At 37.8% G+C, this 16,601-nt stretch overlaps 1 protein-coding gene across 2 annotated transcripts; it reads left to right on the forward strand.

The window, feature by feature from the left end:
• Positions 1-814: 814 nt before the first annotated feature.
• Positions 815-16,199, forward strand: LOC129358447 (RNA-binding protein 6). 2 transcript variants are annotated; one of them, XM_055027505.1, is made up of 22 exons: positions 815-902; positions 1,458-1,511; positions 3,986-5,441; positions 5,534-5,623; positions 5,725-5,794; positions 6,585-6,658; positions 10,568-10,642; positions 10,765-11,044; positions 11,167-11,425; positions 11,593-11,662; positions 11,931-12,033; positions 12,115-12,173; positions 12,761-12,881; positions 13,007-13,104; positions 13,681-14,031; positions 14,122-14,271; positions 14,348-14,413; positions 14,624-14,848; positions 14,936-15,010; positions 15,113-15,210; positions 15,304-15,355; positions 15,450-16,199. In XM_055027505.1, exons 2-22 carry the CDS (start codon positions 1,471-1,473, stop codon positions 15,540-15,542), a joined length of 3,906 nt encoding a protein of 1,301 aa, XP_054883480.1. In that variant the 5' UTR covers positions 815-902; positions 1,458-1,470; the 3' UTR covers positions 15,543-16,199. The 2 variants fall into 2 exon arrangements, with proteins under 2 accessions (XP_054883480.1, XP_054883481.1); XM_055027506.1 differs by having other exon boundaries at positions 11,949-12,033.
• The last annotated feature ends 402 nt before the right edge of the window (positions 16,200-16,601 follow it).

The following is a 16,601-nucleotide window of genomic DNA, read 5'->3' on the forward strand; positions in this document are numbered from 1 at the left end:
TATTGATGGAAGTAGCATGATTTGTAGAGGCAAATCATGCTACTGTTAGAGTCGCCACTGCAAAAGCTTTTTCGGCTAGGTTAAAAACATCTGATCTGGAAACTTGAGTGTACAAGATTGGAACAGAGGTCTAAAAACTGTAATCCATTAAAGAACTGCATTTTGTCAGAAGTTTGCTCTTAGAAAGTTTCAAAAATATACAGAATTTACCAGATGTACAAATTAAACTGTTCAGTAGAGTTTAAGGTACTATTGAATAACGTAAAAAAAAAAAAAAAAAAAAAAAAAAAAAAAAGGGACAGCTCTGTTGGAGATTTGACATGATCTATCATCTGAGTAAAAACAGTCATATTTATAATGGCTGTTTTAAATTTGATCATTAAAGCCATTTGTAAAAGATTTGGACTTTTGAACAAACTAATTGATATTTTCCTACTCATGAGGCTTGCACTGGCATAAAACAGAGTTTTATTGTTTGAACTACTTATATCTGTCTTTTTTTTTTGCAATTATGCAACATCTGTTATGCACCAGGATTTGAATTGCAACACCAGAGAGAAAAACAAGTGAAGAGGAAGTGAAAAAATTGTAATGTTTAAGTTTAGCTGAGAATTTACACTAAAGCTAAAATCAGATACTTGAACTTATTGAGATTAATCAAGTCTGAATATTTTCCAAATAGTTAATCGTGAATAAATAAATCGTAGGAAAACAAAAATAAAACACATTGCGTTATCTTATACCCTCCAGTCCAGTAGGTGACGCTGTTAAGAGGTTTAGCTGGAAAAATTAATTCTCAACGTAGAAGAAGTATCATCGTCTCCATTTTTGTTTTAGTTCTTTCAACGAGAAACTCGTTGAAAATATTTCTAATTAAAAACTAAGCCCTAAGAACAGTCAAGGTGGGTTTTCTAGATTAAATATTATTAGCAATGTTTAAGTCTAATCCCTTTGGTACAGACTGTTTAGGTAAGGTTAAACGCAGAGGAACACTATTGAGCGTTAGCTTGTCATGATAGCTAAAAGCGTCACCGGATGACTTGTTTCTTTCTTTGAGTTCACGTAAAAATCTGTTTTGTTTTTTGTCTTAAGTCACATCCGTGTTAATTAGTGCTATTTCTCCGAATCCCAATGCAGTGCTGTAATGTGTGGCTTTTCTGCTTGTGTTTTTTGTAATGGGCCTTGTTGTGGAAGCTACAGTTAGCCGGCCACCATTATTAACAGTCACTCCCCCAGTCATTTCTGTCACGTAGCTGGCGTTGTTGCAGCCATCTTCAGAGAATCTACGTCGTGCCATGAAATAACGATGATGCTAAAATAAAATAAGTTGCACTGATAAAATCAGTTGTTTAAAGAGTGACCGGGTTTATGGTTATTTATTGGGGATGCTATTTCACTGGACAAAGTGTTGCGCCCGAGCTCGAACGATCCTGATATTTATTTTTTTCTAAATATAGAATAATTGTAAACATGTGGGATGGACCGGGACCTCGGGGAAGACCACCCTTCCGGTAAGGAAACATATTTGGTACTAATGCAACCTTATGTTATTAGTAAGAAATATGCCATTGCTTGGTTTGTACTGCATTTCTGTTTTAATGTAGTGTTTAGAAACAACAGTCAGTTGTAAGGTTCTATTCTTACATAGTAGTTTGCTTAAGCATAGCTGGCACTTTTTAACACGACTGTTCAAAACGAGGGTACATTTTCGAAATGTTGATATTAATTGAATATTGCAGGGACAAAAAATGGTTGTCATAAATAAACTTTCTTCCTCTCAATGTTTTCATCTGTCATTAGATTTATTCAGACTTGCTCTGTAGTCATTTTATCAACTCAGGCTCTAATCTGATACTATTTGTATCAGAGTGGAGTAACAATCCAAAAGGTAATTGACGTTTTAATTAGATAGAATGGACAAGTTTATGATGCTGTGTGGCTGAAACCGATATTAGTCTATTGTGATTTTGTTTTAAGAACTATAATATAATTGGATAGAAGAAGAGGATTAATTTTTTAACTTGGTTTCCCAACTATGAGCACTCACTAGTTCATAGCAGAAGAGGCAGCGCTGTAAAACAGGGTATTACTTTTTTTGAAAATCTATAATGATTTGAAATTTAATTTAACCTACATCAGTAAATAACATGGCTAGTGCAACCAGCATGGGTAAAATCAGCAGGCTCCCTGTGTGTACTCATGGAGAATGTGCATCTGTTCTAAAACAAATAGTTGGCCAAAACATTTCCCAATCCAGGATGTTCCATAAAGGAGTCTAGAAGCTCAAAAGGATAAAAGCAGATTAACATTGGTGTAGCAAGTTGAGCCTGCTTCTTATGTTCTCAAAGTATCATTCTCACTCTGTTTTTCATGAACAACAAATGTCATGGAAAATACTGTTTCCTTTTCAATGGCCTCTGATTTCCCTTTATACAGTGTTGCTTAGAGTGTTGTTATCAATGGTAGAGGTTGCATTCACTGATTAACACAATTTTAGATTGTTGTATTTTAATAGCCATTCATCAGTCAGTGCTAATAAAAGGCACAACAGGTGTTGTAGTCTAGTAGCCAGTATTACTTTTAAACAGTCAACAGGGTTGGGGAGGGGGCGTGCTGTACAGGATTTTTACACTTGTCACTGGTGCAACAACCCAGAATCCAGTGGCTAAATTAGCTCCTCAATATACAGACAAGTGCTGTTTATTACCTAATTATTTAATTCAGGTGTCTTGAAGCAAAGACACATCTGAAAGTTGAAGGTCACAACCCTTGATATCTGTGTTTACAGTGATCTATGTCTTTAATCAACTTTCTTTTATGTTCCCTTAGCGTGGACAAGTTGCATCTCATTAACCGTTCACTGGGTTTCCATTCTGCATTCATTTTTAATTTGCTTTGGTCATCGACCTGTAAAAACCCAATCGTCCTACCTGTTGCTTTCGCCTGTTTCTTTTAAATTTGCTGCACACATCATCTGCTCCCTGAATGAATGTACATCAACACTCAACGCTTTGCTTTGTCTGGCAATGATGGAGCAATTGGTGTCAACAGCAGTGCAGATGGCTTTCTCATTTACCTCAATGCTGAGGTAAATGAGGTAAATCAACTTTTTTGTCATAAATGTTTTCTTCTGAATACTTTTGTGGATAGATCTTTACCCAGCTGCTGAAGCTGTTCTTGATTTTGAGCATGTTGTTTCTAAAGCGCATTATTCTAAACTGAGACACATGCAGGAATGACTGTGCTGCTCTGCTTTTGACAGCGAGTTGTCCTAATAGCGTCTTTGCATAGTTTGGTTTTAGAAAAGTTAGTTAATAACTAACGTTTATACTTTTAGACCAAGCTGAAATCTTTTTTTTTCTGCTTTTGCTTATTCTCTATTACTCTTCAAAGGCCTTTAGCCACCCCTGATTTCGACATAGATTGTTTAAAAGGAACTTAACTTTCTCCTTAAATTAGTTCCACAAGTTTCTGAATGTTTGTTGAAAGGTTGTTAAATTTTCTTCTATTTGCTTCACACTCACTGTGTACTTCAGCATTTTCATTCCTGCATAGGCTGAACATCTTGTTGCCATGTACAATGTGCATTCATGACTCTTGGATGAATTTGGAACAAATATGCATCCAAACATTTCTTCTCACAATATATTGTGTCCCTAATCAAGGGTTGTGATCTGTGTTATTGTGTAAGAATGAACTTGCTGATACAGGGATTTTTCAGATGATATTCAAATATATATCCAGCAAGTATTTTTATTCTACCACTGTATTTCATAAAAAGCCTTAACTTCACCAAAAAATAAACTGATATGAATTAAGCACATATGTAAAACCACTGTTTGTTCACAGTGACAAAATGCCAATGCTGAGGTTTAAAATTGGATAGCAAATTGGCAAATAAAAAAACCCCAAAAAATCAAGTTGACCCCAAGCAATTGTCCGTTTCGAATTAATCAGCAGACTAATAGATTTATTTACCTTTCAGTGGTGATCACCGTGGACAGATGTTTTGGGGTCGAGATCGTCCAATGCCTGATTATAGAGATGGCATGAACATGGGCCATATGGGCCCAAGACCGTTTGATTTCCCACCTATGGACCAGCGAAGGATGGATGGTTTTCCCATGAGAGGTCATGATATGGGCCAAGGTGATATGCGAGGAAGAGGTCCAAACAGAGATTTCTTTATGCCCAGGAACGATCAAAACTTCCATCCTAGAAGGCATGTTGAAATTTCCATTAGAGACCAAATTGTTGATAACCCTGGTTTTCGTGGGCCAGGCAGGGATTTAGGAGGGAGGGGTATGCCTCCATGGGAACCACACAACAGATTTTCAAACATGAGGGACAGAGAAATGTTCCATAATGACATGAACCGCTTTGACAGGCCTGATATTGATGGAAGAAAAGGCTTTCCCATGGACCGAATGGAAAGAGACGATGGATTTAGGGACATGCCTGACAGGCACCCAGGGGGTACTGGTGATGCTGATCGCTATGAGATGGACTTACCTCCACATGAAAGGAAACTCATGGACAATGATAGAAGAGAAGGGCCACCATTCAACCCAAGAGGTAAATTTGAATCTGATATGGACTTCAGGAATCGGCCTGGACCCGCTGTCGACTTCAGAGATAGGGACCGTTCTCCTTTAAGATTTGGTCCAGGTGAGTTCCATCCAGCTGAAAGGGAAAGATTAGACCTGCCCCCAGATGTTCTTGGTCGGAGGCCAGAGTTTAAGGGTCCAGGAGACACTGTTGGATGTAGAGATTACCCTGATGTAAGCGGTAGCCCCCTAATGGATTATCGAAGTGGCGAGGAGATGACTCTCGCCGAAGAATGGAAGAGCCGTCAAAAGGACAAGAATCCTTTTTTGGGAAAAGATTTGAAAGGTGGACCTGATACTAGTTTCCCTGTTGGTCTCGGCAGCAATGTGAATGTGAGGAACCCACCACCGTTTCACAAGCGGGACCACTTTCCTCCAATAGACCCACCGATACCTGGCAAGAAGGGTCCACAGGATCATCTGATGCCAGAAACTAATCCTCTAACAGGTCGTTGCAGTAGAGATGATAAAGAATGGCCCAGAGAAAGGGATCCGAAGTATATCCAGAATAAAATGAGTCATGATGAAAGAGTCCCGTACCTTGAAGAGCAAAATAAACCTTCAAGTGAGATTAAGGAGCTAAGTGATCCTTTTAGAGAGATTAAAGACGTCCCGCCTGAACAAATACCTTTTAGGGAAAAATTGGGGGAGGAAGAGGATTACCAAACCAACAGCACAATTCAAGCAAAAGATCAGGACTACAGGGACATAGATTACAGAACAGCATCAAGAAGGGTGTTTGATTACAAACACGAAGAACTTCCTCCCACGGATAAATTTGTAAAGGACCCTAATCCAATTACACCTTCAAAATTCACAGATTCTGGTTCCCAGGTATGTGGTTTTTCTGGCCCTAGTTATTGTGAAGACATTGTTTTTTGTAATTTTCATGTTCTGGTTTATATCCCATAACTATTTTCTGAAAGGATCGAGATTACAGGAATGCATCAGTGAAGGACAAAGTTTCGAACATTATATCCATAAGTGGTATTCCAAAGACTGACTCAGTGGATCAGGTAATTTTTAAAAAAGTACAACTTTCAGTTAACATTATGAATTTGGGCAATTGTAATTGCAGAGACTTGAGTGGTGTTATCAACTAGGACTCTCCTTCCAGATTCTTGGAGCCTTCGCGGTCCGTGATGGCGTACCAATGCAGGGGATAAAAATCCAAAACGTTGTGCCAGGTAAGAATTAAGGTTCTACCCTTGTAATTTGTTTGGGGCAGTCGATCGCTAATATGTCCCTCGATATTTCGCTGAAACAAAATGTGAAACTTCGCCTTTTTTTGTTTTGTTTGTTTTGTTTTCTTGGTTGCTTTTGTTGTTGGTGGTGTCTGTGAACTCGCTCAGTGAAAATATGTTTCAGGGGAATCCTGTTCTGCCAACCTTTGTTATCTGAGGAAAACTCATTTGGGGATTAGGAGAGGGTTTCCTTACTGGCAACTTTTGGAGTGATATTAAGTGTTGTCACAGAAGATCTGGGATAGAAGGAATATCCATTATCGAAAAACAAATCTTGCCGAACAAAAAACAAAAACTGTCTCGATACCGCACGGTTCATGTTCGTTGTATGTAAAACAGAAAAAGTGCTGTAGAGTAAAACTTCATTTATATTTGCGCCACAAATGTCTACATGAGACCAAGTCTTTTATTAAAGGAGATGTCCTAAGTTCATATTTCCATCTTGATGTTTCCAAACGCCATTGAACTATCTTTCGTTCACACCATGCAAACATTTACAGCCATTTGTTTGGGAATCTTGAACCCAGTGACTTGTCTTGGTTATCTAAGCTATAGTAAATGGCCTAGTAACCAGAAAAAATAAATCAAACAAAAGTTGTCTCAAAAAGGTATGTGTTTCAGTTAATCTGTGAAAATGCACTCTCAATGATCTCGATGTTTTCACGAATGCTTATTTTTCTATTTCTGACCTTGACTAACAAAAACCCATCTGTATTTCAAATGCTGTCCCCAGGTTACAGCTACGATATGGCCTATGTGGAGTTTTTAAACCTCGAGGATGCAGTCCACTTCATGGAGTCCAACAAGGTGGCCCATCCTCGTCACTCTGAGACGGCTGTCTCTCCCATCTGGATTACAAGGGGTTGAGAGGGCACTCAGTAGCTGGGGTGTTGGGAAGGGACTTTAATCCAAAATGTTGATCCTAAATATCCTGCTATCATCATTATATATCCACAAAGTCATGTTACTGAAGTTGTTATTCAGTAATTTCAGGAATAACCTGGCTTGACAGAGCTAACTTCTCATATTTTAGCTGCACACTAGCTAACAAGGATTTCGTCATGAAACAGAAAATAGTCCCCATTTATTGCACCTGAGACTTCAACATTAATAATAGTTTCTCAATTTAACACTTTTTTTAAAAGCTAAATAACAAAAGTAAGAGGTATTTGCTGTGTAAAGTATCTGAGACGCAAACTCATCTGTCACAAGTTTTAAGCAGTGCTCAGAGGCAGCATTTCTTTTGAACATCAGTCCTTATAATGCTACGGCATGCCTTTATTATAGCATAGTGTTGGAAAATCCAGCCAGCTTATTGAACAATACGTCGTCTACAAATATAGAGTGAACCTTTCTAATTTTAGGATTTCATGGATTTTTAAACATTAAATTTTTTCCTCAGTTTAGCCATATGATATAAGTTATCAGTATGACGCCAACAACCTGGCTTGGTAAAAACCATCACTTGTTCTGCACTTTGCTCCATACTGAGGGTTTGGACCCTTGGCTATTGAGAAACAATTTCTTCCTGGAGGCATGGACATCGTTGAAGTTTTAAATTTTACGCAATCGCTAAGGTTTGCCTGGGATGTATAAAATGTGCCAGTTCGACGGTATGAATCTTACTGAAAATTGCCTGTGCTTTACGCAACCATCCTATACTGTTCAGAGGGAATTGCCGAGCTGAACGAGGCAGCTTTTAATCTTTGAAATTCAACCAGAGAAATCAAGCTTGATGGGAGAAATACCAAAAATAGCACTGAAGGGAGATGAGAATTGTGCACAATCGTGTAAAATGGCAATGGCCAGGCAAGAAACAGCCCATTTCAGACATGTTTCTCTCTTTTTTTTTAAATTTTATTTTTTTTTTTTTTTTGTGACTTGGTTTTGGCTTTATAGAGTGTTGAAAGTAATGCTAAATGTTCTCCTGATAGAAACCCTGACAGACTGATGTTTGAAGCGGGAGTTTGAGTTGTACTCAATGAACTACTTGGATGCCTTTGTCATTTTACTGATTCTGCAATGTTGGTTTCATGTGTCCAAGTGCACTCTAATGTGAAGCTGAGCTCCCTGTTTTGTTTGAATAATCTAAACTCAGACTAAGGTGGAACATTTTGTTTTCTTAAACAAGGTTGAATGGAAACCGACTAAGAAAGTTTTTCTCTAGTCTTTTTTGTTTAAGGAAATATCAGCAATTTATCATTTTTTTTGCAGCTCTATATTTTGTTGCTTTAGTTGGCTAGTAAAAGCTGAGAGTTTGTGAAAGCTAATGCTTAAAATTCTTAAGTGGCATTTAAAGTCTTAAATCTTCTAGATTCATTGGGCAAGAAGTTCATTGTGTCCTAGATTATATTTAACTTTAGTTTGTTTTTTATTTTCCCCAGGTTTTGTATGGAATTTTAGTTTTGCTGATTGAAAACTAAAATGGCTGTGCTTGGTTTTCAGTTGGATAAATTTAAATTAAATTTTTTCTGCTGTGGTTTTCATGTGGTTGACGGGTACGGTGCAGGTGTGCGCTTTTCTAAACGCAGATGCTCTGACTTTCCATCTTTTCTGAGCTTTTGAATTGTTTCAAACTGCGCTCAAGGTTTTCAGCATAGCGAGTCTGTTTTTGTCCTTGTTTGGATTGCTTGCAGCACTTTGTAATTTTGTGTTTTTGTCCAATTTATCTGGATGCTCTGCAGATAAGCCAGAATTTCTGTCTTAAGATTCAAGCATTTTGTACCTTATGGACAATAGTTTTGATTGCCTTTATTCTAATTATTCTTGTGATCATTGTTTTTTTTATTATTATTATTTCTACTCAACTTCTACTTGGCATTATAAAAGCCACTTGGTGGACTGACTTGTATTGATGGCTGCAGCTGGCTTCCATTTTCAGGTTTTTCACGTGGATCGAGTCGACCGTTAATTGCTTGAACTGAACTGCTCTTGGACCATATCTACAATGCATGACTTAAACATGTTCTGGATACCTTGTGATTATTTATGTCAACGCAATTGAGCAATTGCTTGAGCAATTGATGTTATCTGCCTCTAGAGGTAATCAGAAATTTGTAAGTTCAATGATGGGGATGTGATCGAGGTACAATTTCTCATATGACAACAAATTCAGATCGCAAGAGGAACATCGCAACCGGAGGACTCTTGGTTTAATCTGAAAAAATGCATTCATCAGCAGAATCTGCTCCAGAAGGCTTCTTGAGAATGGAAGACATTGAATGAATTTGGACGGCCAGCATGAAGATTATGACCGTGTTTGCTATGTGTTATTGGTATATCACTTATTTCATACATGTGCTCGTGTCGGTGCTGCTGGGTAAGCTCTGCCCTCTTTGGTTCCAGTGGCTTCTATCTACTTGCTCTGAAAGCTGTTCTGTGTTTTTCCCAAATCAACTTGAATGGGGTAAATCAAAATGTGACTCTTACAAAGGGGTTTGTTGTTGCGTGATTATCACAGAACTATGGCACTGCAGATGCAGCTTCCTCACTGTTATCCGTTAGCTATTTTCAAGTGTAAATTGTAACTTTTTTGGTAGTTCTTGAGGAAACCTTTAAGCTCTAGACTTACTTTTGAGGCAGTAAGGTCAGATGGAAGGAGATGTTTATGAAGGCATTGTTCGTTTTTGAAGAATCTGCTGTGAGAGTGACTCTCGGGGGAAGTTGTGTTTGCATGTGCCATCCAAATGCAAACTTAGTTTTTGGTGTTGAGAACTATTTTACAAAAGGTCTTTAAAACTCCTGAATATCTAATAACAATTAGAAATAATAAACTTAAAAGAAAATTGGAATCTTCTTTTGGTTATGGTTAATGTTAATATCAGTTGGTGCAGTCTTAACTTAATGTACCAATTTTTCCCCCAAAAAGAAATAAGAAATCTCAATTTAAAGATTGATAGTTTTCTTATGTTATAAATTTCAGGCTTTGAACTATAACTGTAAAACTCAGAGAGCTTATTATTAGATCAAGCAGACAGAGGACAGAGTTTGCCAATTTTCTCTTGATCTGCCCTGATCAGTGATAAGAAAGTCGAACACCAAAAGATGTTTTCATTCTTTTCTGAAGACAGTTGTGAAATTCACCAAAATCAAGAACATGTTCCTGTTGACAAGTATTTCAACCAATATGATATTTCAAATCAAATGCATGTCAGGCATGTCTCCTACTATCAGTTGAGTTTAACCTGCTAGTTCTACCAAAAGGCTTTACAACACATCTTCTTTGATATCATCGTCCGTATCGTCAAATCTTTGACGTCGCCCTGAAAAAGCCAGATCGTTGCATCTCGACTTGTTAACTTATGGTCTAAATAAAGTTGCATCTGCGTTAGGTTCTGCACGTTTTTGAGGCCTATCCAAGGATATTTCTTTCAACTTTAAAAATGCTGAGAAGCTTTTACTGTGGTCAGACATGGTATGAATCGCAAAACTGTTTGACACATGGGTAGAGTAGGAGACGCGTAAATGATGAATAACATCACCAAACGCCAGAGCCCGAAATGCTAGCTTCTGTGAAGATATCCTACTCTGGAAGATAAAAGGCTAGTGTGCGGCAAGGCGGCGGACCTGGGCTCCACACCAATAACTGCTGAGCCGTTTTACTCTGCATTATACGGGATGGATAAAACCTTCCATAGTGCAGTGCATGCTGGATGTCATCATAGCTGGGTCACTGATATGGTGGATTTCTAACTGCATTGCCTGTTTGTTTTCCAGGGATCCATAAAGGTTGGCACTAGAACGTCTGCTATTGAGTACGTCCAGCCAAATGAGTGTGAAAGAGGTCTTCTTGTGAGTATTATTGATTTTCATCATTATGTAAGAAGGCAGTACTTAGCTGTTTCCCCACTGAGAAATATTTTAAAATCTTTTTACCTTTTTATTTTTTATTTTTTGTCTATTTTTTCTAACAGGAACCAGATCACAGAGGACCTCCAACCCTGGACTCACATTTACTCCCATCAGACAAGCCTTTAGACAATCTGAGGACAAACCTAAACGCCAAGGGTCCTGTAGAGGAGCTACCTGTCGGTCAATTTCAGCGTAACACTGACCTGACCCCAGAGGCATGGCAGCAGCAGGTCGACCAGCAGCACCAACAAGAACAAACTGAGCTTCCAGGAGAGTCGTCGCTTAACCGCAACCCTCTTCACATCTTAGACCATCTCAAGTCTGTATTCAAAGATAGCAAAAGTATGTTAAACTAAACTTTTTGCATATCTCTTTCAGTTTTTTTTTTTTACATTTCTTTATCTACTTTGTTCTTTATAAGGGCTATTAACTCAAGGTTTTTTCATTTTGTTTGCTTTTTATAGCAATGATAATCAAGAATGTGAAACCCACCACCACAGTAGAGACCATCCTAAAATCTTTAGATCCATTTGCGTATCTGGATGAGAGAAACGTTCGTTTAGTGAAGGGAAAGCCCCCTGGAACAAAGTGCTTCTGCTTTGTCGACATGGACTCCCACGAGCAAGTGAGGCGTCTGGTGGAGCTTATCACCAAACCCAGGCCGCTGTGTATCGATGGAGTCAGAGTCCATGCTGAAATCGCAAGACCTCTCAAGAACCAAAAGTGAGTTACCATGAGTGAAGTTTTACATTTTCATCCATCTTCTGTTGAAAAACTATTTATTTCCCTGATTCTTCTTATTAATTTTCATTTTAATTTGATTTGATTGATTGTATTTAATCAATAATTTTTTTTTATTGAATTGTCTTGAAATTTTCTTTCTGCTTTAGTTTGAAACGAGATTATGATGCACCAAACCTTTCAATGGCTGGGCACCCATCTGAAGACGCCATGACAGGAGTAAGTTTTATGTGGAGACAAGCTCATGTAATTTGTGTTATATAAAGTTAAATAAGAATATTCAAACAATGGGTGAACTGATTAAAGTGCACAATAAGAGCAGATAAGCACATTAGCAGGGGCTGCATTCAGAGTCTTAAATTCCTTGTTTTCATTTTTTACCATATTAAGCGACAACTGAAACTTGTTCAGACTGTTTCAGTTTTGTGTGATATCTGTGTGTAATATTTGGATTTTGTTGGAAAAACAAACTAACCAAATCTTGCAGACTGATGTTTTATTACAGCAGCCGTTCCCTCCACCTCCACAGTACTTGCATCCTCTACTGGTTCCTATGGTTGGCGTTCCTGCAACAGATATTGCAATGCAAGGTGACTGTTCTTTGGATTTTATTTTTTTTTTTGAACGAGATTTTGTACTGATATACCAAACCATGTCATTTTTACCACTAGGAGATTTAATGACTATCGGCATGAATCCTGCTACTTTGTCAGACCCCAGCCTCAGTCTGGTAGGTTTCAAACTATTAACAAATAAATTAGATCTGTAAATACGATTATAATTTTTATTTAGTTTTATTTCAGTACAAATATCCCAAATTCTGAACATAACATAATTAAAAATGACTTTTAATGCAGACATGTTATGTCACGGCCTCCTTAACCATAGATGATTATCACCGTTATTGAGCTTCCAGTCGGAAGTTTCTATAGTTTTTATATAGATGATTTGGCAAGCCACACTATCAACTGTTCATCTTTTAATGTCTGTCATCTGGTCCAGTCTTTAGGAACAGGTGGATTTTATATTTTGGCAAGATTTTTTATGTGTCTCCACTGCCAATACCACCAATACTGGCTCTAAAGGCCATGGTGTCACTTTGGTTGTCTGGTTTTATGTAAAAATTGTAATCATCTTAAGAAACTGAATCTTGGGTTTTCATTAGATGTACACCATGCACATCAAAATGAACAGACATGTATTCAAGGTTCACTTTTTTTATTATTCTACTAAAGTAAAAAAGCTTTTTGATGGCAATCTAACTTGAGACTCTGCTTGGTTTTCTAAAATTTGGACACTTAACATTTTTTTATGCAGGGAATGGACTATAATAAAACTGCTATTGCAGCCCCAGCACTCCAGACTGGTGGACTTCATGTTCCCACAGATTCAGGTGAAATGCAGCCCCCACCAGAAGGATCACAGACTTACATCTATGGTGAGAAAGTCTGGATTTAGAGAACTATTAAAAGTTGGTAATATTCATAAAAATATAAAACCCACTTTAGATTGTAAATCAGCTATTAAATTCTAAAGACGTTTAAAATTTCAAACTTTCTCCAGGTTCTGAAACTCCAGACACGTCCAGTTACTTGTATGATTCAACATCAGGCTTCTACTACGATCCAGAGACGACACTGTACTACGATCCAAACTCAAGGGTGAGAATCCAGAACATATATGTGCAGTTCTGTCTTTAGCTCCACTGACGTCAAGAGCCAAACCAGTCTACATTGTCAGGAATATGCAGTACTTTAAATAAACTGTGTGATGCATTTCTACTTCCTGTGGTGCTGATGAAGCTTCTAATTGAAAACATCTCATTGTTTACGCTTTAGTGAGGTTTTGCAATGTTGTCGTCTGTCTTTAGCGGCATCTATAATATTTCCTTGATGCAGTCGGTCCTCCAGAGCTGAAAACAGAGAAAGCCAAATCTTGTTCATTGTGGGCATTACTCAAGACTTTCTCTTTTTTACAAAACGTTCTCAGAAAAACATTTTGCTTCATCAATGCTGGTCAAGAAATCAATTTCACATTTTTCTATTCATTAATAAGTTACCTTGGATACTTTCACAGCATAGGTTATAATTAAAAATACATATGTAAACCTGATCTTTCTTTCACAAATTCAAAGGTTTTGTTAGATTTTGAAAAGAAAAATTCCCTTTTTTCACGTATTGCTTTTTTTGGTGAATATTTTGCAAAATATTCCCAAATTTTCTATATTTTCTGTTTAGTATTTCTACAACGCTCAAACCCAGGAGTACCTGTACTGGGATGGAACATCAAAAACCTACATCCCAGTTCCAGGAGGGAGTTCTGCGGTTTCCCACCCAGCTCCCACCATGACTGCAGAAGATCGAGCCATTCTCTCCAACCCGGCTGCAGATGCTCCATTAGAGATGAAGAAACCTTCAGCACCTCCTCAAGCTTCTGCTGCCCCCATTGTTGGTTCTGCAGATGGCTCTGACGGATCCGTCCAATCTCCCTCTGTCGTTCCCGAGAGGAAGGAAGATGAAGACTCTCCGAAAAAAGACAAAGAGAAGGACGGCAAAGATGAGAAACCAAGAAGTCTCGCTGCTGTTAAGGTAGCGTTCCCTGTAATTTAATCACGTATCATGGTGGATTTTACATAACATGTAGGTGAGCAATAATTCTTCTGCTGTTGCTGTTTGCAGATAATGAAAGATATGGAGCGCTGGGCAAAGATCCAGAATCGTCAGAAAGAAACGGTGCGTTCTCCGTCTCCTGTCCTGAAGTCTGGAATGGACGATGAGAAGAGGCAGTCGAAGTCAGCGGATGCTGCTTTTGCTATTTTTGAGCGGAAGGTTGGCACCTGATTCTCAACGTTTCATAGTTTTTTGTCATTCTAGAGGTTTTGTTAATATTCTTTTGTTCCTGTAGATCACAGGTGCTGATGATCTTTTTAAGAAGCCTCTTGCTCCTGTCAAGAAAGATGAGAAATCTAAAGTAAGTCGTCCTCTCCTAAACATCTGCATCCTCATAAATTACGTTATAGCTGAAATTTCAGTTAAAGTAATTCAATTAAAAACTGAAACTCATACAGAATAATTAGCATTATATATAAACAGAAATGGTATATTACTCTGTGGGAAATTGATATACAGTACAACAAGGTTTGTGACGATTGCTCCTTATTAAATTTTGTTTTGGTTTTAGCGTCCAATGGGCTCGTTGGGTCTGCTGGCATCAGACTACGGAGCTGGAAGCGATGAAGAGGTGGAAGAAGACAAGGAGGAGGCAATTAAAACCACTCCGAAGAGCCAGCCAGAGGAGAAGGACAGACTTACAGACTGGAAGAAAATGGCCTGTCTGCTGTGCAGGAGACAGTTCCCCAACAAAGACGCTCTAATCCGCCACCAGCAGCTCTCTGATCTCCATAAAGTACTAACTCATATTCTATACATAAAAAGTCGTGGCATCTAATCAGATTGTGTTTAGTTTCTGACTCTCAGCCTGTTCCCTCAACAGCAAAACATGGAGATTCACCTCAAGATCAAGAGGTCGAAAAAGGAGCTGGAAGCTTTGGAAAACCAGGAGAAGCAGGTCAGTATGCATTTGTCAAATGAGAGGTTTTCAGTCATGTAATTAGTTCATACTTTTTAAATGATAGTGAATGTTGTTAAATGTGCTGTTTATTCTTCACAGCTAAGCACCAGAGAACCTTCCAGATCGCCAGAACAGAAAAGACGGAAACAGCATCACCAACAGCAGCAACAACATGGCAACTGGGCTGGAAGCTCAAGGTAGACTGAAGTTGAAAGTGTAAAAAAAAAATATGAAAAATAATCTAGATAATTCATTATTTTTTAATTGTGTCTTGTATTTTTCATCTTCAGGGACACAAACAAAGCTAGTGAAAGGCCAGGTTTAGGCGCTGAACCTGTCCAAGTAAGTGTTTTTTTCTTCTTTTTGATTAATGCATCTTGTAGGCATCATCTAGTGAATTGCATTATTTATTTATTTTTTTTCATTTTTCTAACAGAAAAGAAAAAACCAGTCCCCATCCTGGGACCACAACACCTACAAGCAGGCAGTACGCAAAGCCATGTTTGCACGGTTTAAGGAACTTGAGTGATCTCTTCTGAATAAACATTCATTTTAAAATGTGAACTGCTTATGACGAGCACCTCCGCTTGAGAAATTGCATAGACTCCATGAGCATGTGTTTACTATCAGACATCATTTCTCAGTTTATGATGTGAAACACTGAGATAAATAAAAGATTCAGCAAAACTGGTCTAAATTATCCAAAAAAAATTCCCCTGGAATGGATTTTGTACAGAAAAATACATGTTGATTTTTGTGCCATGTATATTTGAGAAGCCTGCTTTTTTTATACTTTCACACAAGCCACAGATTTATTTTAAAGCTGATTTATTTTTTATTTGGTAAAATTGCTATATGTGCTCATGTAAAGTAAACTGTAAAGATCAGTGTCTCTTGGTGTACGTTTGTAAAGTTATTAGCTTACCACTAGGTGGCACAATATCATTCTTTCTTGTTTTGATCATTCATGGTATGCAGTGGTTCAGATTGTCCCAAAAATGTTTTCTTTTGAAGAAAAATACTTCTGAACCATGTGTTTTAATCAGGATTTTTTGTCTCCTGAACATTTTTTTTTTTTTGGTAAATAAACTTGAATATCCTACCAGTGATGTTTTACTGTTCAGCAATGGATGTTTTTATAACAATCTGCCTTCCTTGTGACATTTCATAAAAAACTGAATCCACATTCTTTAGAAGAACAGTTTTTGTTCTGTGGGTGTCTGTGGGTTTGATTTCAGTGCTGGCAGTTCATCTGAGCATAATGTGGACACAAAACTGCAGCTGTAGTTAAGGACAAGCAGCAGAGATAGATGTTGGATTTTGCTGATATAGTTGCTTGTGCCAGATGTAAATTAAATTTCAGATGACTAAAGTAATATTTCTTTTCCAGTGAATTGCAACACGTGGAGCTTGTCACTGAAGACAAGGCAGTAAAGCTACATTTTCAGGCTTTACAAAAACCTACAGTAATTTTATATGGAAATGTTTGTATTTGTTGTAAAACTAACTTCTTTGTGGTTCTGCTTAGTTATGCAATTATGTCAAAAACGTACATTTGTATCACAAAAAACTGCTCAACCAAAAGCTA

This window comes from Poeciliopsis prolifica, unplaced genomic scaffold (genome assembly GCF_027474105.1).
Source record: "Poeciliopsis prolifica strain line A6 unplaced genomic scaffold, Auburn_PproV2 SCAFFOLD003, whole genome shotgun sequence".
In the NCBI taxonomy this organism is placed as follows: domain Eukaryota; kingdom Metazoa; phylum Chordata; class Actinopteri; order Cyprinodontiformes; family Poeciliidae; genus Poeciliopsis; species Poeciliopsis prolifica.

What these genes read in the sequence shown, in the direction of transcription:
- LOC129358447 (XM_055027505.1), top strand. Translation starts at nt 1,471, where the DNA reads ATGTGGGATGGACCGGGACCTCGGGGAAGACCACCCTTCCG. An exon ending in AGTGTGAAAGAGGTCTTCTT is followed by an intron (nt 10,643 to 10,764) that starts GTGAGTATTATT and finishes TTTTTCTAACAG; the next exon opens with GAACCAGATCACAGAGGACC. An exon ending in ACTACGATCCAAACTCAAGG is followed by an intron (nt 13,105 to 13,680) that starts GTGAGAATCCAG and finishes TTTTCTGTTTAG; the next exon opens with TATTTCTACAACGCTCAAAC.